The sequence below is a fragment of the Phyllostomus hastatus genome, unplaced genomic scaffold (assembly GCF_019186645.2).
Source record: "Phyllostomus hastatus isolate PE091 unplaced genomic scaffold, TTU_PhHast_1.1 phas_contig_40, whole genome shotgun sequence".
Lineage (NCBI taxonomy): Eukaryota > Metazoa > Chordata > Mammalia > Chiroptera > Phyllostomidae > Phyllostomus > Phyllostomus hastatus.
The window spans coordinates 14,393,889-14,420,153 of record NW_025333872.1 but is presented as its reverse complement, the minus strand read 5'-3'; the positions used below and the strand labels follow the sequence as shown (position 1 = coordinate 14,420,153).

The 26,265-nt window shown below is 38.0% G+C and overlaps 1 protein-coding gene across 7 annotated transcripts in view; it reads left to right on the top strand.

Annotated features, from left to right (window-relative positions):
• The window catches only part of PKHD1 (PKHD1 ciliary IPT domain containing fibrocystin/polyductin), a 450,367-nt gene that overhangs the window by 225,057 nt on the left and 199,045 nt on the right, over positions 1 to 26,265 (top strand). For 6 of the 7 annotated variants that reach the window (XM_045843325.1, XM_045843324.1, XM_045843319.1 and 3 more), the window contains 2 exons: positions 6,835 to 6,900; positions 13,826 to 13,954. In XM_045843325.1, coding sequence (XP_045699281.1) covers positions 6,835 to 6,900; positions 13,826 to 13,954 — 195 coding nt within the window. The remainder of the gene's footprint in view (positions 1 to 6,834; positions 6,901 to 13,825; positions 13,955 to 26,265) is intronic. The other variant, XM_045843321.1, reaches the window with a different exon arrangement.

The window sequence follows — 26,265 nt, the reverse complement described above, 5'->3', positions numbered from 1 at the left end:
ACAATCTTGAGTTGATTATTCATATTCTGACTCTTGGAAGCCCGATGTGGAACCAGTGGGGTTCCAGCAGCTGCTCGTGCACAGCCTGCTCCTAATAATTGTACATTCTGTCAGGGGTCAACTTACTTTTGACCCTGTCCTTTTATATTGGTAAAAGGCTCTTTAGGGCAAACTGTTGGGATGTGGCAGGGTGCATTAAACACTCACAGCGCCTTCCACTTGCTTTATCCCCCACCCAACCAGCAGCCGGTGATAAATTCATATCAGATGCGGAGCCATTCACCGTTGCCCTCTTGAGTTCACACAGCCCCCACTCCCACCCAGAGATGCCAGTGAGCCGGGATATTGTGTGAGGCGGCAGCTGAGAAAGTCCGCCTGCTAGGTTCCGAGGCTCCTGCGTATCATGTTTTTCTGATCGAACTGAAAAGAGACATGTCTAGCCAGGCTGGCCAGTGCTTGTCTCCTAGTGTACCCCTCACCAAGATAAAGGAGGTTATTTGGCATAAAGCCGGGGCTGTTGTCCATGAGGGCGAGAGGGCTGTGGATAGGGAGACAGATGGACCTTATTGTCTGCACCAGGTGCCCTGAAGAACTCAAGTCCCAGAAGGCTCAGAAAAGATGCTGCTCACGTGGAGAGATCCTGAAAAAAAGGAGGGCTTTTCTAAGTTCATGGCTAGAAGATCACAGATACTGCTTAGGTTTCTCTTTTCTCAAAGTGTTGAGGGCACTGGGATGGAGCAGGCCGCTGCCTGTACCCTTCTGTTCTCCAGCTGCTCCAGAAGGCCCTGTGCAGCTCCTTGAGATGGAATTCAGTTAGGGCCTGCGATGGAGAGCAGGCCCAGCTGGCTCCTCAGATCTCTTTGCGAGGATTCTACAATATAAGCAGCACAGTATCAGAACCCTTCGAAACTCTGCAGACATTCCATGCTGAGTTCCTCTAAGGCAATCTATAGCATTCTAGTTAATAAATTAATTTACATTCTTATAGCAAACTCATTCCCCAAAGAGCCCCAAGAATTTTTGCTGGTGACATAACTGACTTCAGGGAAATGCACTAAACTTCATGGCAAAAATACAGAGAATCAAACAGGAGCTGGAAATGGGAAAAGGGCTTTTTTGTTTCTTGATTACATGTAACTTCTTCGAAAGGAAAGGGAAGGAAGAAAGGGAGAAACAGAAAGAAAGAAGGAAGGATGGAAAAGTTAGAAGTTAGGATCAGGGAAAGGGTGTAAAAGGGATGAAATGGTAATAGAGAAAATACAATAAAAAATTTAAAAAGAAGTCAGAATCAAATACTTTTTCTACAGATCAGATTAAAGGAGCTAATGCTCAGTGATACTGGGAGCTAGCCTTGGTTCACACGGGGCCGGGCACGGGTGCCGTCTACCAGTATTCAAACTCAGCTCTCCTGACTCAGGTTCCTCACTTATTCTGGTGTGCTAGTAGTTTTTGTTTGTTTGTTTCTGTAACCTATACTCATCGTTTAACTCTATTCTGCCTAAACTTTAGATATTTGAGTGCCATCTTCACAATTTGTCATATATTAGGGCTCCTATACTATTATTTACTTAAGATTTTTCTTAAATCAGTACCCACACTGAATTGTTTAAAACACCTAACCTGTTCCCAAGCAATAATATTTATAAAATCATGGGTTTAATGACCTAGTACTTTTTAAAAGATACTTTAAGATTTATAGCTATTAAAACAAAACTTTTGTGCATCATATTTTATCACCACATATTTTATATTCTTGGAATATAATGTGGTTTGTAAGCTTTTGGAACAATTGCTTAAAAGTAGGAAAGGTGAACATAAGAATCTCTTATTTTATCTGGGTTTCCTCACTTGTTAAGAACACCTGTTTCTGAGAACAAACCACATTTTTGAGAGTATGGTAAAAAGGAGGTTGTAAAATTCCTCAATTCAGTACTTTCTAAACGTGCCTCATGGGCAAACAGCTGGAATGCTTGCTACCAGGCCCCTCCCTGTAAGCTCTGGTTCTGTAGATCTGCACAGGGCCCAGGAAAGCACAGGTGCCCCATGCATGGCAAACGTTGCTCTGAGTCAGAATAACAATTGTTATTGTTCTCTGAGTTAATTAAGAAGATTTAATTGAGCTAACTCTCAGGACTGTGGTTAATGCACACGTATCTATCTGCTGGTGTCTTGATCAAGTTCTTTTACTCTTAAAAAAAGTTATACTCTTTCAAGAATGTATGTTACTAGGGATAATAATAGAAGACTCAGAGGGGATCACAGGATTTTCATTTAATGTTTCTCTGAAGGTTTTTAAAAGATCCTGTGTTACGAGGGCCAAGGTGACTCTGTCACTCTCTCTGGGAGGCTGGAATCAGACAGAAGTGTGGTCTTGTGAATCAGACTTTAGCTGCCCAGGGGACTGATGGACAAGTAAGCCTTCTCTGTAGCTAAGTGAAAGTAGCTAATATCTGGGAAGCAAGGTCAAGTTCACTGAGCAGGTCAGAAGAAACAGAGCGGGAGTGTATAGGTGTGTGAGGCAGATCCAGGACAAGAGGTGGAGGTAGAGGATTTGACAAGCTAAGATGAAAATGCAGAGAGAGAGGACCAAATCCAACAGCTGGTTCATGAAGACAGAGCTCGAGCTTGGGTCCAGGGCAGACAGAGACAGAGAGAGAAGCCATGAGCCAGGGTGAGAATGGATGAAGTCCATGGATAAGAATGGATGAAGTGGATGAAACCACAGACACAGTTGCTGTTTTGTGTTCTCTCTGTGAGTAGTCAGTGGCTGACTCATGATATATCAGGGGTGTCAAACTCATTTTCACCTGGGGGCCACATCAGCCTCACAGTTGCTTTCAAAGAGCCAAATGTAATTTTAGGACTGTATAAATGTAACTACTCCTTAACAGTTAAGTGAGAGCTTGGCGCTGCTGCTGGGTAGAAACAAGGTGCCGGGCCAGATAAAACAAGGGGGAGGGCTGGATTCGGCCCGTGGGTTTTGTGTTTGCCACCTGTGTACTATATAAATGTGGGCCAAATGAGAGGTCCTAATATGTGCCTAAACCTCAATGGCAGAGTGAGAATGGAGGTAAAAATGAAGGATGAAATAAGAAAGGAGTCTACAACCTGCTCAGATGCCTTGTGTTTTTTCTTACTACACAGGTACGTATTCATCCCTCCAAAATTCCAAGAGAGAACGGGACCTACTCAGGGAGAGAATTATTAATTTTTCTCTTCCCTAATGCCCTAGTGAGGACAAAATTTGCCAGGCATAGCACATAACTGTGGTAGGCATGAGTATCATTTCTGGTTGAGTAGTTCTCTTTCCTCTTACCAGGAGCTATTTTCTTAGCACATTTCTCTCTTCCTCCTAGATGTCTGTATTTATAGCAAGCTCAGATCATATAGCACTTGTCAGAATAATTTGGCAATAATTGACCCATAAGCTTCTTTTCTTTCTGAGGACCAACCAGATACTCTTACAATATGGGAAGGATCAACTGCAATGATGCTCCATTTATAAACAGAGTAGATTAACCATTCTCATATTACAAACACAGAATCAGAAATCATAAGCACTGAGAAAACATATGTACAACATCACAGCTTGTGTAAGGCTTTTAAACTCTTCCCAAGACAATACCTTTATTCTCAAGTGATTTTCATTTCTCTTTGCATTTATCCAAATTGGAAATGACACTTAACGTTTACACTGTGTTTTACAGAGTCAAAGCACTTAACAAATTTTAGCAGAGCTGGTTAAGTTGCTTACAACTCTGAATACCACAGCTCATCATGATTAGGTACATCTGTGAAAAAAGAGTAAGGAGAATAAATGCATATTTCTTGGGTTTTGCTAACTAGTTCTTAGAATCATAAGCATGCATAATGACAGTGGTAATAATAGCTCATTTATTTTCCATTACATGCCAGACACTACACTGAGAATACTGCATAGATTATTTCATTTTTTCTTCCCCAAAACCCTAGGAGGTAGATAGTAGGATTACTCCTATTTTCCAGATGAAGTGACCAAGGTTCAGAATGCTGAGCAACTTGTCAGTTGCCCACATCTGGAAACTGAAAGATCCAGGGTTCAAATTTAAGCTGTTGGACTCCAGCACCCACATTCTTCCCCACCACTCTCTATAGTTCTGCCTTCGTCGTGACACAGAAATGGTGTTTGGGTGTTTGGGAAGAAGCGGGGCTCATGTGCTCTTACCTGTCTGCAGAAGGACATGTGCAAGTAGTAGAGGGATAGAAAAGATTAGACTTCTCCAATCTTCTCTACTCTTGGTAACTTTTCTCCATTCCTCTGCAATGGAAACTACTTTTCTCAAATTGAATAATATTCACACATTCGCTTTAATCAAGTGAGCAATAGCTTTTCAATGTACATTTTGGTTTTAATGTCTGGGGGTGGAGGGTTCTCAGGAGGTGGGAACCATCTATGCTTGTGTAGAGTCTGAACAAAATCAGTGTCCACTCAGTTCAGAAGCCACTGGTCCAGGGGTAGAGACATGACAGCTCCCTGAGCCAGGAAGCCTTGGTTTACCAAGCACAGCCCCAAATGACTTTGTGAGTGAAAGGACAAGTGAGCAGCCTATGACAGCAGTCCGCTATGTGGAGGGTCAGCCTCGTGAGGGTTACTCATCACAATGGTCACTATAATGTGTGATGCATACAGTTTCTTTTTCACCTAGGGGGTTTTGGATATATTGTTATTTTCCCTCTACTTCAAATTTTATCATCTTCCTAGTGTGAAAAATGATGTTTCTATTCTTCCCTTCCTCCAACCATTCCTCTTATAAGTATAAATTTTACTTATTTGGGGTTGAATAAATCGATAAAATAACTAGAGTGGCTTTGAATATACGTTTGCATGTATCTTTACTTTTTACTTCCTTTACCTCAGTGGCTGTGTCTGAAGGAAGAAGGCACAGGTGAACTGAAATCTACAACTTCCTGTGAACTATTGACAAGGATGATTTTTGTAACATCTTTAAGTGAACTTATTTCCCTTTCCAAATGATTCCTGGGATTTTTCTCATTTATCTTTCTTAGAGTTTGATTCTATTATAATATTTCAATTCTTTCTCTTATAGAAGAATATTTTATTGTTACAGACTTTTGCATGTTTTCAGATATCATCTTGTTCATATTCTCTTTTGCTTTTCCTTCTGAATGAGCCTAACTTTTTTTTATTTTGCCTTTTGGTTCCTTTAAGGGTGTTGTTTTCTGCTTTTATTCGTTTAATTTGTTGTAATTGTCAGTTAAGCACTGGGTATCCAGAACTTAACTGGATACTATAAACTTAGGATTTCTAGATTGGTCCATGAAAATTAAGTATCCAGCAGTGTCTAATGTCCTAGGTACATGAGAAAAAATCCCTCCCTCAAAGATTTAGAGACATGGCTAACAAACAGTTTATGTAATCCTAGATTAACCACAGTTGATGCTGGATAAATATTTGCTAACTTGAGAGGTAGCTTAGGATAAGTCTCATGGTAAGATTTTAAAGTGCTTTTCGACGTCAGGAAATGCATAGATCAGTGTGAGCATAAGTGGATCAGTTAGACATTCTAAAATAAAAAGAGATAAGAAATTGGGCTAGTAGCTTTATTATTATTGAAGACAGAAAAGTGGGTGAACTATGCAATAGGATAAAGAAGTAATACGTGAAAGGTCTTGCAAGTAGTGATAAAGCAGAACATGTAAAAGAACATGTTGGCCATTGTACCTGGTCTCACAATGTGTACAGTGTTAGGAGAAAGCCACAGACTCATGCCTCTCATACTGGGAAGAAATTTAAATGAGAACAATGACCAAAATGAGAATAGAAAAACAGGAGAGATCTCATCGCCAGTTCCCTTGGGGATGATTTTCCTGGTAATGTTCAGAAGCTTATGCTTTTTAATTAGGAAGAATGATCCTTGGTCTGTTTCACTCTGCGATGGAAGAAAGGGCTCAGGGTTCCAGGGAAAGGCCAATGGAGAACATGGGTTTGATCAAGGCCTCAAGGCTGAATGCAGCCTTTAGCAGCCCTGGGCCCTCCCGTTGTGGGAGGTGCTGGCTCCCATGACGTGTGATAAGGCAGAAAGGTAATTAACCAATAACAGACAAGGTGTTCCTGAAAAGTGGAGTTCATGCACCTGATTACTAATTAATCAGGCATGAGAGCACCTCGTAGATGCATTCACTATTTAATTATAGCAGCCTCTGTGGCAAAGGAGCATATGTTCCCAGCTTAATCTACTGGTTTATACTGACATCAAATTGTCATTATCAGAAAGAATCAGGCCTTTTGATTATTTCCACTAATTTATCGAACACTTAAAATTAATGAACCCCAGGCCTTTTAAATGTGCTCAGTTGGTTTGGAAGATAGAAGCAGAAAAGGGGAGTGGAAAAAAAGCCTTCATTAAAAGGACAATTTGTTTGGATAAAGTAAAGCAAGTACATTTTATGGGTGAACTGAACTCTATTGGTGAAAAACATGAATTCTGAAAGCTGAACTTTCAAAATGCTGGAGAGGAAATAGAGTATGTGGTGTGCTCTGCTTGACCAATGTTGCCCCCAAAGAACATACGGCTAAAGGTTTCTATCCCCTAATTATTGATGTGCCAATTCTCTGGGAGGCCTCACTGCAATTAAGTTTAATCAGATAAAAGCAATCAAAGTCAAATGTTGGAAATCAATTATTAGATTAAGTAACAAGGACTTCATTTTTTTATTTTGAAAATTTAGTTATGTTGGTGAGAATATAGCATAAAGCCACCTTCTCACATATGAATGCCTTTTGTATTAAGATAATCTTTGCCTCACATCTGAGTTGTGCCTTTTTGTGTTCAGTTTCAGGTGAAGGCCAAGTTCAAGTGATTCTCCAAGTGAAGGAAGGTGTACCCCCAACTATTGCAGGTGAGTATTAACCCACAAAATAAAAGAGCCTAGTATAGCAGAATGTCCTCCAATAATAGTTCTACAAGTTCTTTACATTACATTGTTTATAAACAGGCATGTAGCAGTCCTGAAGCTTTTAGGCCTAACAGCTCTCTATTGTGCCAGCCCTATAGCTAAAACGTGTCTGTGTGCCAAAGAAAGATATAAGAAGGGCACATTTCAAAACATTGGAAAGTAAAAATTAAAACATGTAAATAAGCACATTTTATAAATCCTGGGCCATATGTGCACACGGGAGTCCGGATCTGCAGCTGGGCCATTTGGCCCCCACCAAATGGAAAGAAAAATTCAGGGTATCTCAAAACTTTAATTGTTCCAGTAATTTCAGGAAATCAGGGTAAACAAACTGTCCCCAAAAGTCAGATGGTTCTGTGAAATCTTTCTAACTCATAAAAGCCAAATTTTCAAAGACAAAATGACTCATAAGTACCTTCTAATGTATTTCGTTGTTTGTTTTTGTTTATTCTGAGTCAATTTAACTCTACATTTGCAGCAGGGATAAGTCTTTTCAAAGGCTGAGCTTTCCTTTGATTTCCAGTGGCATTTTTGTCACGTGTCAGAGCAGAAACCATGCCAATCAGAAAATGATAATTCCTCCACTGGAATTAGTAAATAACCGAAGTAAAGTCACTCAACTGGAACTATGGACTGGAAGTACCGCTGGTTATTGCTTCATGCTTATTAGACTAGAAAGAATGTGACTCTTCATTTTCACGACTGTTTGTAAGCTGCCATAGCATTTGGCTCTTTCTAGCCCTGGCCTTTATTTATTTTTCTTCTTTTGAAATAACTAAGAAACTTTATTCTTACTCAATGTGAAGCAACTTTTTTATTTTTAAATTTCTAAAAATTTATTTTTTCAATTAGAGTTGAGGTACAATATTATATTAGTTTCAGGTGTACAACCTAGTGATTAGGCATTTGTACACCTTACAAAGTGATCGCCCCAATGAGCCTAGTATCCCTCTGGCACCATACATAGTTATTACAATATTACTGACTATATTCTCTACTTTGTTTTTTACATCCCTGTGATTATACCAGCAATATGTACTTCTTAGTCACTTTCGGCTTATTGTACTCTCTTCCCAACACTTCTTCCATATGGAGACCATCAGTTTGCTCTCTGTGTCTGCGGGTTTGTTTCTGTTTTGCTGTAGGTGGTTAAAAAAAGCCTTAATTGAGTGCCTCTCATGTGTGTTATACGAAGATACAGTGGTGGGCAATGGCCTTTGCCTTTGTGGGGTCTTATGGTCACCTGGGGTGTCAGTCAAATGACTCAATTTCCTTTAAAATAACTGTTACCAAGACAAGTATCTTATGGTTCTCCACTCTCTGAAAGTTCTGCATCCAAAATACTCAAGAAGAGATTAGATTTGTTGGGTCAGTCCCCAGTTTTGTAGAGAATCTAACTATTGGGGAAACTCTCATGCCAGGGCCCTTCAGAGGATACTGAAACACTTACGGTGGTCATTCCTGGTTCCACCAGCTGTAGTCAGGGTGGCATGTCACAGTGCTTAGTATAAAGATTTCTGCATATAGGGCTCTTTGGAAGAACACTGTGCATGGCCAGCATCCAATGACTTTTCAGGAGGGGTCCGTTTAACTGAGAGATGCTTCATCTGGTCTGTCAATTACAATCCACGAAGTAGATAGAAAGCCAATGTTTTATGGAATTCTAGAATTTTAATAAGGGAAGATATATCACATGTTCTCCTATTCAATTACCTTATTTTATAAATGAGGGCAGGGAAACCTAGAGATTAAAGTTTACTTAATCACATCAGTGGTCAGTGATTGAGCCTGGATAAACTCAGTTTCCCGGCTCATTCCACTGTTCTTTCTTCTATACCATATACATGCTAAAGTGCTTTGATTACCTTTTGTGGCATATGTGAATTTATAAGTTAGATTAGATTCCATTATATATAACCAGTTTTCCTAGCCCATATAGTTTGGGACAGAAAGCTATCCTAAAATGCAGAGAGTTAGTACAGTTAGTACATTATCATTCTTTAGAAAGAAATTCAAATATTAATATGGTTCTCAGACTTTGCCTGATTCCCATAGTATAGGGTACATGTGTGAATGTCAAAATTTAAATAAATATGGGTGTATATTTTGCTTAATGAATAGCTCTATGAAAAATAGTAAAGTTATTATAATATGAAAAATTCTTTGACAAAACAAGAATGGAATATTTCACAGAGTTCTATCTATATGTTAACCTATTCAGAGATTCAGTATGAGTATGTGACACAGGTGAGAAATTTTGGGTTAAGATATCCTGCTGCAGAGAGCCTCTTAGCTCACTCGGTTGAGGGCTCATTCTGTGTGCAAGATTGTGCTAGTCACTGTGGGCAATTGTGGACAGGAACCTCTAGAGACAGCAGAAACTGGGGAGCATATGGGCCAGTTTTCGGAAGAGGCAGAGGAGGTGGTGGTGATGCAAATTGTTGTTTAGGTGCCTAGTGGGTTGGGGTACAGATTTATGTGAATTTGGATCAAGATGGTATCTAGTTTTCATAATACCCTAGTATAGGTCGTTCATGCTCCTCCCACATATGGCTTTATTAGTGTCCTCTCAATGCCAACATGGGATTTATAAAAGATGGGAGGGAGGGGATGGGTGAAGCAGTCCACTTTGATGGAAGATAAACATATTTCTGAAGAGACTTTATCTCAACCATATTGTCTTTTCAGTGGGGGCTAATTTCAGATGTCATCCACAGTCATATGAGATGTTTTCTCCCTGAATTTGCCAACCCTTTTCCCACAGATCTAAGTTTATTTCCTTTTCACTGGTCATGAGAATCTGTCACCACTTTTCCTGTTTAAAGTCAGCTCATCTCTTCCAGCATCTTCTGAACTCTTTTGCCCCATCAGCAGACAACTCTTTGCCGTATGTCATTAACTAGTCCTTCTTTGCTGGCTCCTTCCAGTTTATTGCTTCACATTGAAGCAAAACAAAGCAAAATTTATGCACACCCACCTAATTCTTCTGTAGTTTATATCTCTTCTGCAAACTTCTCTAAATACCAGCTTTCTGCTCATGCAGGGCCTTAAAACCTGGGGTAGATTAAGGAATAAGTGGAAAGGGCAATATTTAACTCAAGATAGGAAGTTCAAAACCACTCCAGATTCTAAATGTCATTGAGTGACAGATTTGTAGAGAAAAGTAAGTTGAGGTTTCATTACAAATGTTGGTTCTGACCAAGATTTATGGACCCTAATTTCAAAATAAGTCTAACTTATCTAAAGTTTGGGAAGACAGATAATAGGCTGAGAGTCTCCAATTTTAATGGTTCCTCAGAGAGCTTTGTGTGTCATCTGACCCAATGTCATCCACTCCTCCTCTCCACTGCATCCCTTAGTCCACTGTAACCCGCAGTGGTTTTCTCCTTGAGCACTCCACTGAACTGTGCTCACCCTGATCACTCATGCCCTCGTCCAGAAATGCTGTGGCCACTTCTTGTTCCTTATCTTATCAGAAATTTGCTATTAACAAGATCATTTTTTTCCTGTTAGCATTTATTTCTTAGGCTTCCAAGACATTCCTCTCTCTTGGTTCTCCCTGAAGTGTCTCTGACTACTTGTTCTTTAACTGTCATAGGCTTTTTCTTTTCTCTACCTTTTATATTAATAATAGTCATATAGAAGCCAGATATTAACTATATAGAAATCTAATAACTCTGAAGGAGGCTGAAATGTGTTTTTTTTTAATCCATTAACTGTTCTTATCTTAAGGCAGTATGGTATAGAATGATCAATTTCATTCATGATAACATCCCTTAGAACCTCTACCTTAAGATTTATTTTGTTCAATTAAAGACATTTTTAGCCACCATATAAATAAGGTTGAAGATGACAAAAGTGAAGAATGTTTCCAACATCTGTAACATAAAATTGAAGTAATTAAGGGCTTTAGAGGCTTGTCATAGGGTGTTAAAGAACCTAGTTATTGCCTGTTTAAACTATCACTAGAAATAAGGCTGCAGGACACCTTTTTCTTGTGTTCATGCTGCTAGTTAGTGGCCATTTCAACCAATGTCCTCATCCTATCCCCAACTGAATGTTTCGGGTATAGTATTAGAAAGGAGGCAAAATTGGAAGGAAACTTACAAAGGCATTATAGTATTGGTTTTTATAAAATATATATAAAGCCTCTTTCTGAGTGAGTTTCAAAACATTGCCTCATTTCCATAGCGTGGGGACCATGGGGTAGGGTAGGTGTACTAATTAAATTGCCTAGGATTTTCACTTGACCACTATATTACATATATTTTTAAATTATCCTGGGGCCCTAATTAGACCATGACTTACAAGGAGTTGAAGTCAGGTAGACAAAATAATTGGGTGCTTCCTGTGGTTCTTACTGCAGGCTTTTCTCTCTGCACACTGTAATCCCCTGGAACTATCACAATCATCCTCAGAGTTTCACATACACCTCTTGGGCTGATGATGCCAAAATCTATCTCTCTGACTCAGAGCCCTTTTCTATCCTTCATGTTTATAGTTATTCCCTCCTTGCTTTATATTTTCACCTGGAGGTATCACAGAAACCCCAAACTCTGTGAGGCCCAAACGGAATTCATCAGTATATGTCTCTCTGCCCATCATCATCCATGATAGAAACCCAGAGGTCATTCTTGGCTCTTCCATCTTGGTTACCCTTCACATGCTTATCTCTGATTGTTTTTGCAGCCTCGTCATTTGCTTTCTTCCAGTTCTGCAGCTCAGCACCCAGGACTCCCTATAGTTCCTTTACTTGATCTCATATCTTGCCATTGCTCAAGCTCATCACTCTGTCTAGAATGCAGACTCTTACCCATACTCTCACCACCTCCCACTCCCCCTTTATTTTTATAGCTTCCAAACCTTTCAAATGCAGCCCAGATGCCCTTCTCCAGGACACCTCGCCTGACAAGGTCTCACTTTCTCCCTTGGTCTGGTACCATTAAAAAGAACTCCCAATATTTACTTACACAACTTACACAATGCTATTAGTCCTCTGGGGCAAAGTGTGGTATTTTATTTCTTTTTGTATCTCAACATTTTTAGGACAATTCTGATAGAGATGGCACTGATTGTTTACGCTTATAAAATTATTAACAAGTAATGGATGAGATCTGTCCTTCTCAGCAATCATGTGAGATCCCCCATCATGTGAGTTTTTGGAACTCCCAGGAATGTTTTTAGCCTGAGAAGAAAATATTTTTCATAGAACAAATATATTTCCCCTATAAGGCTTAATTAATGCCATTTGTGGTTTAATTTGAGCTACTTAAAGTAATACTGAATAAAAGAAGATCTGTACTGAAAGAAGAATGTTTAGTCATCTGTGAATCTTTTCATTCTCTTTTGAAACCATCTCTCTGCCCTGTGACTCTGTAGTAGGGATCACATTCCAGAAAATAACACGTGGGTACAGTTCAGCATGGTGTGCATGAGGAGATACTGGGCATTCCTCACTGGAAATTAGTAGATTTATGTTTCAATTCCTTGATGAAGAGACAGGTGGGATGGTTGAAAAGAAAATGCCATTTGATCACCAGTAGGAGAATCAATAAAAATCATCTGGAACATATGAACTATATATAAATTATTGCAATAAGAGGTGTCCATATTTTTATGGACACCAATTAAATTATGTTTATAAGGAATTTTAATGACATTAGAAAATGCATATGAAAAAATACTAAGCTAAGTAAAATAAGAACTGGATATAAAATTGTATATCTGATGTAATCTTATATAAAAATGCTGAGAAATGCTGTCTTTAATATTCATTAAGAGCTGTGAGATGATCATACTTTTTGACTCAGTGAGTCCATTGCTATGATTCTAATTTAAGAAGAAATCAGGATTATCAGCAAATTTGATTATCAGCATAGAGTTATTTATAATTTAAGAAGTGTTTCTCTGACTGGCTTATTTCACTTAGCATGATATGTGATTTCACTCATATGTGGAATCTAATGAACAAACTGAACTAATGAGGAAAATGAGGACAGACTCACAGAGAGCAGGATGACAGCTAGTGGGAGGGGGAGGTCAAAGGGAGGAGGGATCAAGCAAAAAGGATGAAGGATGCATGGACAAGGACCACAGGGTGGTGCTTGCTGGGGGAGGGGGTTTTAAGGGGACTAAATGGTGATGGGAAAAAATAAATTAAAAAAAAATCACCATGAAATTTCTACCAATTTTGTTGTGGCATCTTTGATGATATTAAAATCTTTGATGGTTAAAAAAGAACACTAATAAAACTTCTCAGACTAGTTGAAAAAAGAAAACAGAAAGAGCCCACATACCAAACATTAGGAATTAAGTAAGTTATGGACTTTTCATGTGATAGAATATTATATAGCCAATTAAATTAGGTTTATAAGGAATTTTAATGACATTAGAAAATGCATATGAAAAAATACTAAGCTAAGTAAAATAAGAACTGGATATAAAATTGTATATCTGATGTAATCTTATATAAAAATGCTGAGAAATTTTGGAAAGAAATACAAATAAAAGGTTAATGGCTGTTATCTCTAAGTAGTGAAGTTATAACCAATAATTACCTTTTCTTTTTTTTTCCATATTTATATCTTTCAAATATTTCCTAAGCACAAATAATATTTATAATAAGCAAAAATACAACTGGTTAATAACAAAAGGAGAATGTATTTTCCCTAGAAGTGAAGGGAATCAATGGAATAATTACTTGCTTTGTACCTGATAAATGTTTTTTTGGAAGGTTATAAAATATTAAAAAGCAGCTGCTTTTGGAGGTGAAAATATCACCAGCATTCTAAATGATAGCAGAAGTTGCAAACTGTCACAGCGAATCAGATTTTCAGTTACTTTTTGCTACTTCCCTTTTGTTTTCTAGCTTCTACCTCGGAGCCTGAATCAGCTTTAAAATGGTCCCTCCCCAAAGCATGGGCAGGTGTGGAAGAGGGCTGGGGAGGACACGACCATTCTACTCCAAGCTCTGGGGATGACGTCCTGATTTTACCCAGTGAGTGAAACAATTCATGGGTTAAATAATCACAGACAGACTGAACAAAGCCAGTCTAGTGGAGGACTATCTGTCATTTAAATATATAGTACAACATCGTAAAGAATGTGGAAATAAGAAGGCACTTACATTTACCCCTTTTTGGGGTTAATATAGGAGAGGAATTGAGTAATTCAGTGAAATCCAGAAAAAATAACTCAGCCCACCTTCATTAAAGGTGGAATAAGTAGTCACAATGCCAAATGGACTTAAAATCATTGACTAACTAGGTAATTCTTTATGTGTGAGAGAACAGATTTATAGCCTATGTTAAAGACAGATCTGGTGTATGAGAAGAAGCAGTTTGCAACTGGCTCTTTATCTTTTGCCCTTGTGAAGCTTTTACAGGTAAGACTGAGAAAAAAATAATAAATGAACTCTTCTGTTGCTGTGATTTTTCAAAGATTCCAGAACAGGAACAGATAAGTGAAACTGAAAAACAAAAGTCTGTCTATCTATCTTCTATCATATATTTATTTATCCATCTGTCTATCTATCTATCTACCTAGAACTTTCTCCATATGTACAAACATATAGGAGAAAGATGACTCAGATATACTAAAACACACAACCACACTTACAAAATTCTTTTTTTTAAGAGTTTTTTAAACTCCCAGAAAATCTCTCTAGACTGAGAGGAAAATATTTTTCATAGAACAAATATATTTCCCCTAAAAGACCTAATTACATTTACAGTTTAATCTTAAGTTAATGCTAAATTAAAAAAAAGTTCTGAACAGAGAAAAATGAACATTTGATCATATGTAAAGTAATAATAATGGTGTTATTAAACATTTTTGACAATTTACAGCATGGTAGAAATTATTCTCCATGCATTAACTAATTTAATCCTCATAATAACTCCAATATAAGTGATATTATTACTCATATTCTCACTGACAGAGAAACAGAGGCTCAGGGCAGTTAAGAAATTGCTCGGGGTCACACAGTTTGTAGTTCAGCAGAGTCAGAATTTTAACCTAGGTAGTCTTATTCCAAGTTTGTATTCTTAACCAATCAAGTACATTCTTTCCATAAAAGGACTAAGATTAAACAAAAGATAGTAGTTGTGTTGTTTGCTTTATTAGAAATGAAAAATGAAGGCAGAATGATTAATATACACTGACCACCTTTTGGGCCCTGGTGGTGTGCCTGTAACTGCAGAGAGCACTTTCAACGGGTGTGCTGCAAGAATTTTTAAGACATGTAACACCTGAGTATTTAGTCAGGGGCACTGTTCTCTTTTCCCTTAGACTGTCCAATAAAGAAATGATGACAGCCAACACAACAATAGCTGTCTGATATAAATGATTCAAAATTATACCTCTTTTTTGTCAGATTGGCAAAAATACAGGGTCCCACATAAATCACAACACTTTTCTATTACAAAATCTTTTGTTACAAAATCATGAGCATGTAATTCTCTGACATAACAATATCACATTCAAGTATAATATATGACATTTTAGGTAAACTTTTCAAATTAAAACTATAAATTACTACATCCATATTATTACCCTACCAACCACACTCAAGCAGGCATTCCCTCTGTCGGACCCTGTATAGTTTTGGTGTGCCACAGAATTTCAGTAATTAGTTCATGTGTGCCATGAGATGACTAAGGTTGAAAATCAGTGGCATACAGAGGAGTGGGACAAGAGACTATGGGTTGACCAATAGGAACTTAAACTATTATTATTATTATTAATCAACTCCCCCATCTCCCACCACTCTCAATGGAGGATGTGACTTTTTGAATAAACAAGCTCATGAGTCATTCCCATACGAAAAGGAAAAATCTGTTCCATCTCAACCATCTCTTTGATGAATCTAGCCAGCAGATTGGCCCTGGGCTATGGTTTTTCCCACTAAGCAAGCTGTTTCTCCCACTCTATGAAGGAAGCAAGAGAAGCTTTTGAAGGTTGCCAAGCTTTTAATATCCTCTGGGACCTTTATGCTGAGAGAGAAGCAATCTTAGCTATCTTGCTTGGCATTGCAGTTGACTGTATCCATTTGTGCCCCAGTGGCCCAGAAGCTCTGGCATGCTCATCATCCTTCATTTTTTTTTAATTTTAATTTTTTATTGTTGTTCAATTAAGTTGTCTCCATTCTACGCCCCCATTATTCTCCCCTGCCTGACCCACACCCCTCCCACATTCAGTCCTTCCCCTGTTGTCATCATCCTTCATTCTTTTGTTCATGGTCATGGTTGTTATACAGTGGATCTGAATTCTCCATGTAAGTGCTCTTAAACAGCACAAATCAGTGCTTTGGAAAAGGGTGGGTTAGGGGCATAGGCACTGGATGTATAAAGTATTGTATCTTTAATCGGTCCTTTAGTATTATTGTGAGAACCAGGGAAGTTATAATTTTTGAAACATGTAGTTATTGTTCAATATTTCTAGTTCTTACATGTAAAGATAAGTGAATGAAAACAGATATATAATATATAATAAATGAAGTCCTTACTCTTATCCTCTCATAAGCCCTCTTTGAACTCTAGCAAATCATCTTATAGTGGTCAGCACTTTAGTTCATCATTCCATTCAGTTTTGGGCCTTACATAGAAGCTGTTCGGGCTTATTTTTCTCTTCTGATCTTTGGCATACCTTGATATTTTGACCTCTGATGGACCTTTGTGTTTAATTCACCTTCTCTTTCTACTCATGGTTTGCATTCTTAACCTTTTCCTGGCTCTCTTGGTTTCTTTCATTCCTAGCCTCCTTTAAATCAAGTATGTTTGTGTACCCAAGTCTGGAACAAAATAGACACTCAGTAAGCATTGCTGGAATTAAATGCACACATTGATGCTATCATTCATAATTTCATACTAGAAGTACATCTTTAAGTGTGACACAGTATAAGATTTTACAGGTCTGTGGAAAATAACCTCTTCTCCAATGAACAAATTCCTAATAATTAAGATTTTTATGATGATGATAGCAACCACTGTAACTTGAGTGCTTGGTGTATGCGACATACTGTGCTATGTTTTCCACAGGATTTTCTTCCATTAATTCTCACTATTTCTTTACGTGAGGATCCTGTTATTATCCTTCTTTTTATAGATGAGAAATCCTGGACATAGAGAGTCTAGCTAGTAGGTAAAGAGGCTGGGGCAGGAAATCAGTTTGCTTCCAATGCCCTAACTCTTTCTCAGACCATGTTTAAAAATTTAACAACCCCTGAATGTGCTGGTTCATTCAAATCAGAGTAGATTCTATACTGAATTCATACTTCTCTGCTGGCTGCTCACATTTTTCCCCTTCATGCAGAATTTAAATGAAGAGAATTTTACTATTTACTCTACTTGAGGAATTCAATTTTACCCCATTCCCACTAGGTGCACACACATGGAAAAACTGGAGAAACTTCCCAGAGAGGTATCTGGTGTGACGAGCCATTGGTGAAAGCACTTGCTTTGCACCTGGTTACAAATGTAGTTGTAATTCAAGTTAACACTCCTTCCGATTCAGTTTAACCAACGTTCACTGAACGCTCATTGTGTTCAGCACTGAACCAGATGCTTCTGACATGAAGCTCCAAAGGCAAGTCAGATACAGCTGTGACTTCCAAACAGCGAGTGATCTAAGCTGGGTTAATAAAACATATAATAAATACAAAATAATACAACAAATAGCTGTAATCAAAATGGAAGTGTTTAGAATCAAAGTGTCTTAGGCAAGTAAAAGAGAGATGGCTTCATGGAAGAAGGCACTTGAAGTGGACCTTGAAAGACGGGGTAAGAGTCTCAGGGGCAGTATGAGACACAAGGGCATATTGGGGAGGTAGTGATCCTTCAGGAGATGAGGCACTGTCGACTAAGCTAAACCTGGGTTCACATTTCAATTTTGAAATTTACCAACTGGGTGACGTTAGACAAATTTTAAACCTTTCAGAGCTTCATCTAGAAGGTGAGGGCTGTAGTTACTATCTCGTAATGCTGAGAAGATTAAATGAGATAATGTCAGCACACATGACCATTACATGGAGTGTTGGCAGTAATGGAATTATAGATGAAAGCTGTGATTTTTAATGTATCAGGTCCTCTTTTCCTTCATTTTTCCATCTGGCTGCCCCTCTTGGCCTCTGGTATTAGCGACACTTTGTATTTGCTTTCCAATGGCTTATTATTTAATTCTCACAATATCTTTGGGAGCTAAATAGGTAATAACTATTATTACAGTAAAAACCCATTTTTACATAATACGATTTTAATGGAACTGCTGATTTTATAAAATGAAAGTGACTGGTAAAGAAGATTTAAGTGATACTTTTGAACCTCTAATATAATTTTATGGTGTTTTGTGTATTTTAATTCATTAATAAAGGAAATGTGTAGAACATTCCCATCATTATTCAAATAGAATAGCATAATTTTTCAATAAAATTCTTTGGGTAAATTGCCTATTTCTATTTTCTGGGAAATCAATTTTATGGAATGACCTCAGACCCATCCTATTCCATAAAAATAGGACTTTACTATACTAATAAAAAATATCACTATCTTAAGTATGCCACCATTTTCCTTCGAGGCGTTCTGTCTTTATAGACATTGGATTTTTGAAAGAGCTGTAAATTCTTCTCTGTGGTATTATATGGAATAAGCTGAGATAATCATGAAGAATTTGCTCTTGTGGTTTAGTTTCTGATAACTTAGCTTCACACAAACAGGTATATCTGATTGTCTTTCCCTCCTAAATATTGGGAGAATTGTTCTAAATGCGTTCTAGACCTCTTACAAAGATTTTCAAGTTTGGAAGTCTCAATCATTCACAAGAATGTTTGGTCAATGGGTAAAATGATCCTGCTAACTTGTACTTCCTGTTTTGTCCCTAACTGATCTAAGAGGATTTGTGTAAGATACTTCCAGAGCTTTTTTGGAGGAAGTTTCAGCCATGACAGAATGACACCCTTTTCACACAGGGCAGACTTAATGAAAGGAAAATGTGTTTTAATTTCAAATGATATGATTCTAATTTAAAAGGTACAGATATGGTGCCATATAGCCTCCAACATGTGTGTGCATATGTGGTATAGTTTCCTGTGTTCCATTTTCCGTATTATCTTGAACTGTTCTTATTTGCAGATGAATGGGAGAGTCCTGTTTTTCTTTTATAATAGTTTCTTTTGCTTTTTCTGATTTTCAGTACTTGGGTACTTTAAGTAGTAGAGAGATTCATCGAAATCATGTGATGTTCAAAGCCAGAGATATTTAATGCTGTTCCTTGTTAAATTGCAAGGCATTAAAGTTGATGATATAATGTAAGATTATCATAAATTAGGGAGTACTTTGGGAGGAAGAGGTTTCTATGAAATGTTGTTAATATAGCAGTATTATCTTGATTTACTATTTTTAAGCCTGAAATTATAATTTAGGGTAAGATACACATAATGCAAAAATGTAGGTGTGTGCCATCAATTAGAAATTAAGTGTTATAAATATTAGTATTCTCTCTATAGCTTAAGTAGTTTTTAAAATTCTGGTCTTGTCCCATTTGGATGGGACAGGAATGTCATACAAACTATCACCACATTTATTCTAGATCACTAGGTAGTGGGACAGAGGATACATTTAAGCTTGAGTTATTGGGACCCTTTGTATGAAGCATGATGTCAGAATGGTAACTGTTGGTGTGTGTATTCTGGAAACCTCTCACTACCTAAAAAAACCACCTAGAAAGTTAACAGCTTAAAGCATATATACATTTTATTTTGTTCACAGTTATTCAGGGTGAGGCTAGGCTGGGATATTCTTAGTGAGGTCTTCCCTGCATTACAGTCAGATGGTTGCTGGGTTGCAGTCATCTAAGGGCTCAATTTGGCTGCATGGTCTGAGGTGGTTCACTCACATAACTGTTGGTTGGTGCTGGCTACTGGCTAGCAGCTCAGTCAGGGAAGTCTGCTAATAGGATTCAGTTCCTCCCCACATGGGTCTTTTGGGGCTTTCTCACACTGTGGCCACTGAATTCCAAGAAGAAACACCTTAAGGACTCCCCAAGAGTGAGCAGTCCAAGGGACTTGGGTGGAAGCTGCATACCTTCTGAGCCAGCCTTAACTGCATCAGAATATCAAAACTGGCACATTATCTTGATCAAACAAGGCACTAAAGCCAGCTCAGATACAAGGGAGGTGAATTAGGCTCCACTCTCAGTGGGAGGAACAGTAAAGAACTTGCAGTTGTCTTTAATCCACCACTACCATGTGTTTCTGCGTGTAAGTGTGGGCACACATGTAATTAAGGGCAGTTGTACTGGACAATTCAAAAGGTGTTTCGGGTCTGGTAAATTTGTTCTATCTTCCCTTTCTGGGAAGACATTAGAAATTGTGGCTTACATGAGTCAGAAATTGAAGAATATCAGGAGACAAATTGGTCAAAGGATTGTACTTATTTATTTATTTATTATTGCTCCATTACAGTTTGTCCCAGCTTTTCCTCACTGCTCTCCCCTGTCCTGCCTACCCACCACTCCCACAGTCAATCCCAACCCTGTTGTCCATGTCCATGAGTCATTTATCCCTGTTCCTTGACTAGACCCTTCCCTTTCTATCTCCCTATACCCCTTCCCTCCTCCTCTCTGGTGGCTGTCAATTTGTTCTTTGTTTCTATGCATCTGGTTCTGTGTTGCTCATTTGTTTTTTGGGGTTTTTTTTGTTGTTGTTGTTCATTAGATTCCACTTATAGGTGATATCATATGGTATTTGTCTTTCACTGACTGGCTTATTTCACTTTGCATAATGCTCTTCAGTTCCATCCATGCTATCACTAAAGGAAGGAGCTCCTTCTTTCTTTCTGCTGTGTAGTTTTCTATTGTGTAAATGTACCACAGTTTTTTGATCCACTCATTTACTGATGGGCACTTAGGCTGTAGCACTTGGCTATTGTAAACAATGCTGCTATGAACATTGGGGTGCATAGGTTCTTTTGAATTGTGTTTCAGGATTCTTAGGGTATAACCCCTGCAGTGGAACTGCTGGGTCGAAAGACAGATCCATTTTTAGTTTTCTGAGGAAATTCCATATTATTTTCCACAGTTGCTGCACCAGTCTGCATTCCCACCAACAGTACACTAGGGTTCCCTTTTCTCCACATCCTCACCAGCACTTGTTGTTTGTTGGTTTGGTTATGATGGCCTTTTGACCCATGTGAGGTGGTATCTCACTGTGGTTTTAATTTGCATCTCTCTGATGGCTAGTGATGTTGAGCATCCTTTCACATACCTATGCACCCTCTCTATATCCTTCTTGAAGAAGTATTTGTTCAGGTCCTTTGCCCATTTTTTAATTGTATTGTTTGTCTTGCTGATGTTGAGTCATATGAATTCTTTATATATTTTGGAGATCAAACCCCTGTTTGAGGTATCATTGGCAAATATGTTTTCCCACATGGTTGGTTTCCTTTTTATTTTGCTGATGGTTTCTTTAGCCGTGCAGAAGCTATTTAATTTGATGTAATCCCATTTGTTTATTTTTTCCTTTACTTCCTTTGCCCTAGATAGTATAAGTTTCTTTATTCTTTAGTACATGTAATGCTTGATATTACTGTATTGCCTCTTAGATGCTTAAGAATGGGATTCTTAAATCCTCCAAACAGAATTGGGCCCCCAGTGTGGGACTGTTCACTCTGAAATGGGTGTGTGACAGTGTTTGTCCTGCAACCAGTGGCCTCTTCTTGGGAGAAAAGAGTGTGGGGAGGAGGGGAGAAATGGAGTGCAGACATTTTGAGGAATTTTTTTCTTTCAGGGAACAACAGTCAAAATTTTCTTTAATTTTATTAAGAATATAAATGGGAAAGTTTTCATTAAGATTTTATAGGAAAGAACAGACAAATATGATTTTTAAGAGGTACGTTTGATACAGAAACTATAATCAGCATTTTTATCAAATCAAAATAAACAAAAAGAACATCTAAAGCAAAAGATCAAAAGATCTTTAGATAATGTATGAATTTATCCTTTTAGGCAGTTTTTAGAGGGGAGTATAGACCTCTGTGAGCTTTGCATAATGGTAAGCCGTGTTAAGGGCAGGTCCTTCCTACAAGAAGGAAAAAACAGGATCTAAGGCTCAACGGAAGAGGCGTTTCCACAGACAAATATGCTGTAGCTTACTGCTTAAAGTGATCTCAGTGCAAAATCCCTTGCAATGTGAAGTCCTTTGATGAACTGAATGATTATCTAGAAATCTGTTTTATTTTGGAGTATTTTTACATACATATATTTACTTTTACTAAGTATTAATATATATGCAAAAATATAGATCCATAGCTCATAGAGAACTTAGTGGCTATCTAGACCAACTAAAATGAACTAAGGTAGTGGAAGTGTTTTAGAAATTGTAAAGTATTCTGAAATTCATTAATATTATTGCTTAGATTTTTACTATGTTTTATACCAAGAATAAGAGCAGAATTTGCTTCAAGTTCTCAAGTCAGTGTTGCAAATTGCTTCCTAAAATATATAAGAAGGGATAATGTTGCTTTATTTGTTGTTTTAGATTTATGTCCCCAAAATAGGATTATGTTCGAGAGAAACAATTGGAGGCTAGGGAATTCCTTCTAGTTGTGATGACCATGATTCAAATGGCTTGTTATAAATTAGTAGCAGTGTGACCCTAACCAATGACCAAGGCCTGTGACAGAGTACCCTTGCCAAGGAGGGTAATCAGGAATTGAAATTTAAAAAAATATTTTTACTACTATATATACATTTTATCCATAAAAATTGTTAAAATAACAGCAAAGATTTTCTCTGTAAATGGTACAAAACATAATTTAAAAAATATATTAAACAGGTTGATGCCTTTTCTCTAGTCTCAATTTGTCAGTCTTGGCTTGATTCATTCATGGTGTTTGTTTCTGGGTTAATTAGGACTCACTTAGAATCTTCTCTTGAGACCCAAAGTCCTGTTGGCCCTGACACTTTTTATGGCTTGCTAACTTGCTGGAACTAATTAGCGTTTACTCTAATTGAGTGGTGTTTCAAATCCTTTTCTGTCGTCACTCACCTGAGAAACATACTCACTGCCCTAGTCAATTAGTATTATAGTAATTTTCTAGGAGGAGACATATTTCCTCGGATCCACAGATAATAATTTGGATGGGAGAGGGGTGGGTATTGGCAAGGGCAAAATATATAAGAGACCCAGGGTTTATTTTGGTACTTTTCCCCACCTAGAGAATTACTGCTTTTCTAACTTTACAGACTTCTGACTCCGGTATCCCAGAAGTGTGATCCTGCTGGGAACCTTGTGTGAAAGCCCCCAGGGGAGTGTAACAAGTATATGAGTACGTGTAATATACCTGTGGTGCTTTCTTTCAGTTCCAATAGGTGTGATTTCTTTACTGCTATAACAACTTCTTTCTCCTACATAAAGTTTGCATACTTTTATGCACAGTTTAAACCTACTTTCTAAATGAACTATGTATTATTTTCCTCAGGACTTTTAAGAGTACTTTGGCCTTAACAGCATAAACTACCAGCTTCATAACAGCAGTAAATGCATTGGTGGTTGCCATGGAAAAATATAAATATGAATCATAAACTTGATAGGAAATCAGAATTGCAGGACTTGGCATTTTATTCATTGTAAAGGGTAAATAGAATGAGGCTGAAATGATGACTCAGAACATTAGGGCATGGGTGAATGGGTAGGAAAGCCCTTAGTAGAAACAGAGGATGCAGGGGGAGGACTAGGTCTAACAGGGAGGATACTAAATTTCCTGTGCTGATGCCTAGATGATAATGGAAGATGTGGACCAGGAGTTTGTAAGGGAAGCCAGTAAGGGATCAGGATGTAGGTTTGGTAATCCTTAGAAGAGTTAACTAAGGAAGCCTTGGGAATTAAACCAGAGTTGGAGACAACATGAAAATCATCACAGAGACATGTAAGAGAGGATAAAGGATAACATCTTGGCAGAAATTCTAACTGAAGTGGGAGGAAGAGAAAACAGAAGGGGCAATCATAAAATTGGGAGGAGAATTAGAGCAACAGAAGACTGGAAAAAAGCAAAACCAAGATGGTGGAGGTAGTTAACAGTAAATGTTACAAAAAGGACTAGGAAGACAGTAATTCAGAAATTGTCTGAGAATAAATTGTGTACTCTCTGAAGGCTCCTACAAATCAAATGTGAAATATAATGCTTACTTTGACTTAACACTTTCACACATCTGCATTTGCTCTTTATGAAAACCCGTGTAGGGATTAATGCCTTTAAGGATTCCTGTATCTTTGCTAAAGTTAAAAGCAATTACTCCCTGCCCCAGCTGGTGTTGCTCAATGGATTGAGTGCCGAGCTGAGCTGCGAACCAAGGGGTCACTTGTTTGATTCTCAGTCAGGGCACATTCCTGGGTTGTGGGACAAGTTCCCAGTAGGGGGCGCATGAGATACAAAACATGTTGATGTTTTTCTCCCTCTCTTTCTTCTTCCCTTCCCCTCTCTCTAAAATTAAATAAAATCTTTAAAAGCAATTACTCACTGATGAGATGGCAGCACTTCTAGAGTGGCAACCACATTGTCCCTGGTCACTCTCTGGTTAGAATGCTGCCTAGTGTTCTAAATTCATAGGCTCATATGGTAGGTTAATTCCAACAAAACTGGTCAAATTTGTATAGCTCAGTTTGAGAAAATAGAAGAGGCTATATTCCTAAAGAGATACAGTATTACACAAATGAAAAGTAGAGCAACAAATATTTCTTTTAAAGATTTAGAGGATTGTGTATAATTCTTAAGAGTTCAGTTCTGGAGGTAAGAATTGAAGGTCATATTTTCAATGAGCAGCAATAGTCCATCAGAGTACATTGGTTAATTTCTTTCAACTTTGAAATACTGAAGCCAGCATTCATTGCTATTTATTTTGGGGATGTTGAAATTAGGAACTAATCTCTTTAAAGTCATTAGTAAATAGAGTGGCCAAAAACTCTGGTTTACCCAGAATTGGGCAGTTTCCTGGGTCAGGACTTTCAGTGATAAACCTAGAAAGTCTATGGCAAAACAGGATGAGTTAGTCACCCTATGAAAAAATCACTTTTAAAGTTCTTACCACACCATATTCTATGATGTGAACTGCTACTAACTTGCTGAGAATTAATGAGATTTTTCCTTGCCTTAAATGCATAAACTTATATTTTACCTAGTTTTCTTCCTTCAAGAAATTTGCCTCATGGAATTAATATTCTTTGAGGAGACATAGGCATTTCTTAAAAGAGAAGGGAACCGGAATGATTGCATATGTATTTTTGCCTCCTGGTTGGGGCTGAGGAAGCATCAGCTAAGTGAGGAACAGCTGCTCTTGGGGCCCTTAATATGGAGTGGGACATTTTCACTTGGTATAATTGAACGATGTTCTTCTTTTTCTCTATTCTCTTTGGTCTATTTTCCATGAAGACATTTCTGGAATGTAGAATTACATAATTTGTGATTTCCCAATGATTGTTTTAGTTATAGTTACCATTGCTTGAGTTAATTATGTTTTCTTGAGGGAGCTCTTTGAGTTGTAGGCAGAGCTTTAAAGACAAAGTCACCAGTGAGTTGGTGAGTGAGGTGCAGCCTGGCCAGCAGGGGCAGCAATTGCATAGGTGGCTCACTGTCAACCCTTTAGTCACCACACTTGTACAGAATTTAGGGGTTCTGAACTCCTCACATGCCCTAGGGCCCTGTGGCAATCTGGTGAAGCCTAGATCCATGCTCAGAATAATATTTTTAATACATAAAATAGAATAGGATTATAAAAAGAACTAGTATTTTGACACAGCTATCAACTTCTTAAGAATCAATTTGTGATATAAAAATATATATGCTTCCCTACTAGAGCATTAAAAAACACTGTCTAGTGCTGGCTCTAATTACTATCATAATTTAAATGATGTTGTTATAGATATTCTTCAGAGTGCTGCTATAAATTTTTCCCTCCTTGTAAATGTAGGCTATTCCTCTCCTGGAGAAGCCGGGGTTCACTCCTCTCTTTGAATCTGGGCTGGCCTTAGTGATATCCTTGACTGATAGAATGTAGTAAAAGTGATGTTTTGAGACTTCCAGGGCTAGGTAACAAAATTCCATTCATAAGAAGGCCTTTTGGCCTGGATGTATTCCTAGCTATTGGAATGTTCGTTTGGGATAGAACCCTTGGGCTATGGGAATCTTCAATCCCACAAGCCATATTTTTCATACTGATTGGCAGCCCCAGATAAACTCTAGCTAGTAGCCAACATTGGTTTCCAGCCACGTAAGTGATCTGTCTTGGACATTCAGGCCATTTGAGCTCAGCACAGGCATG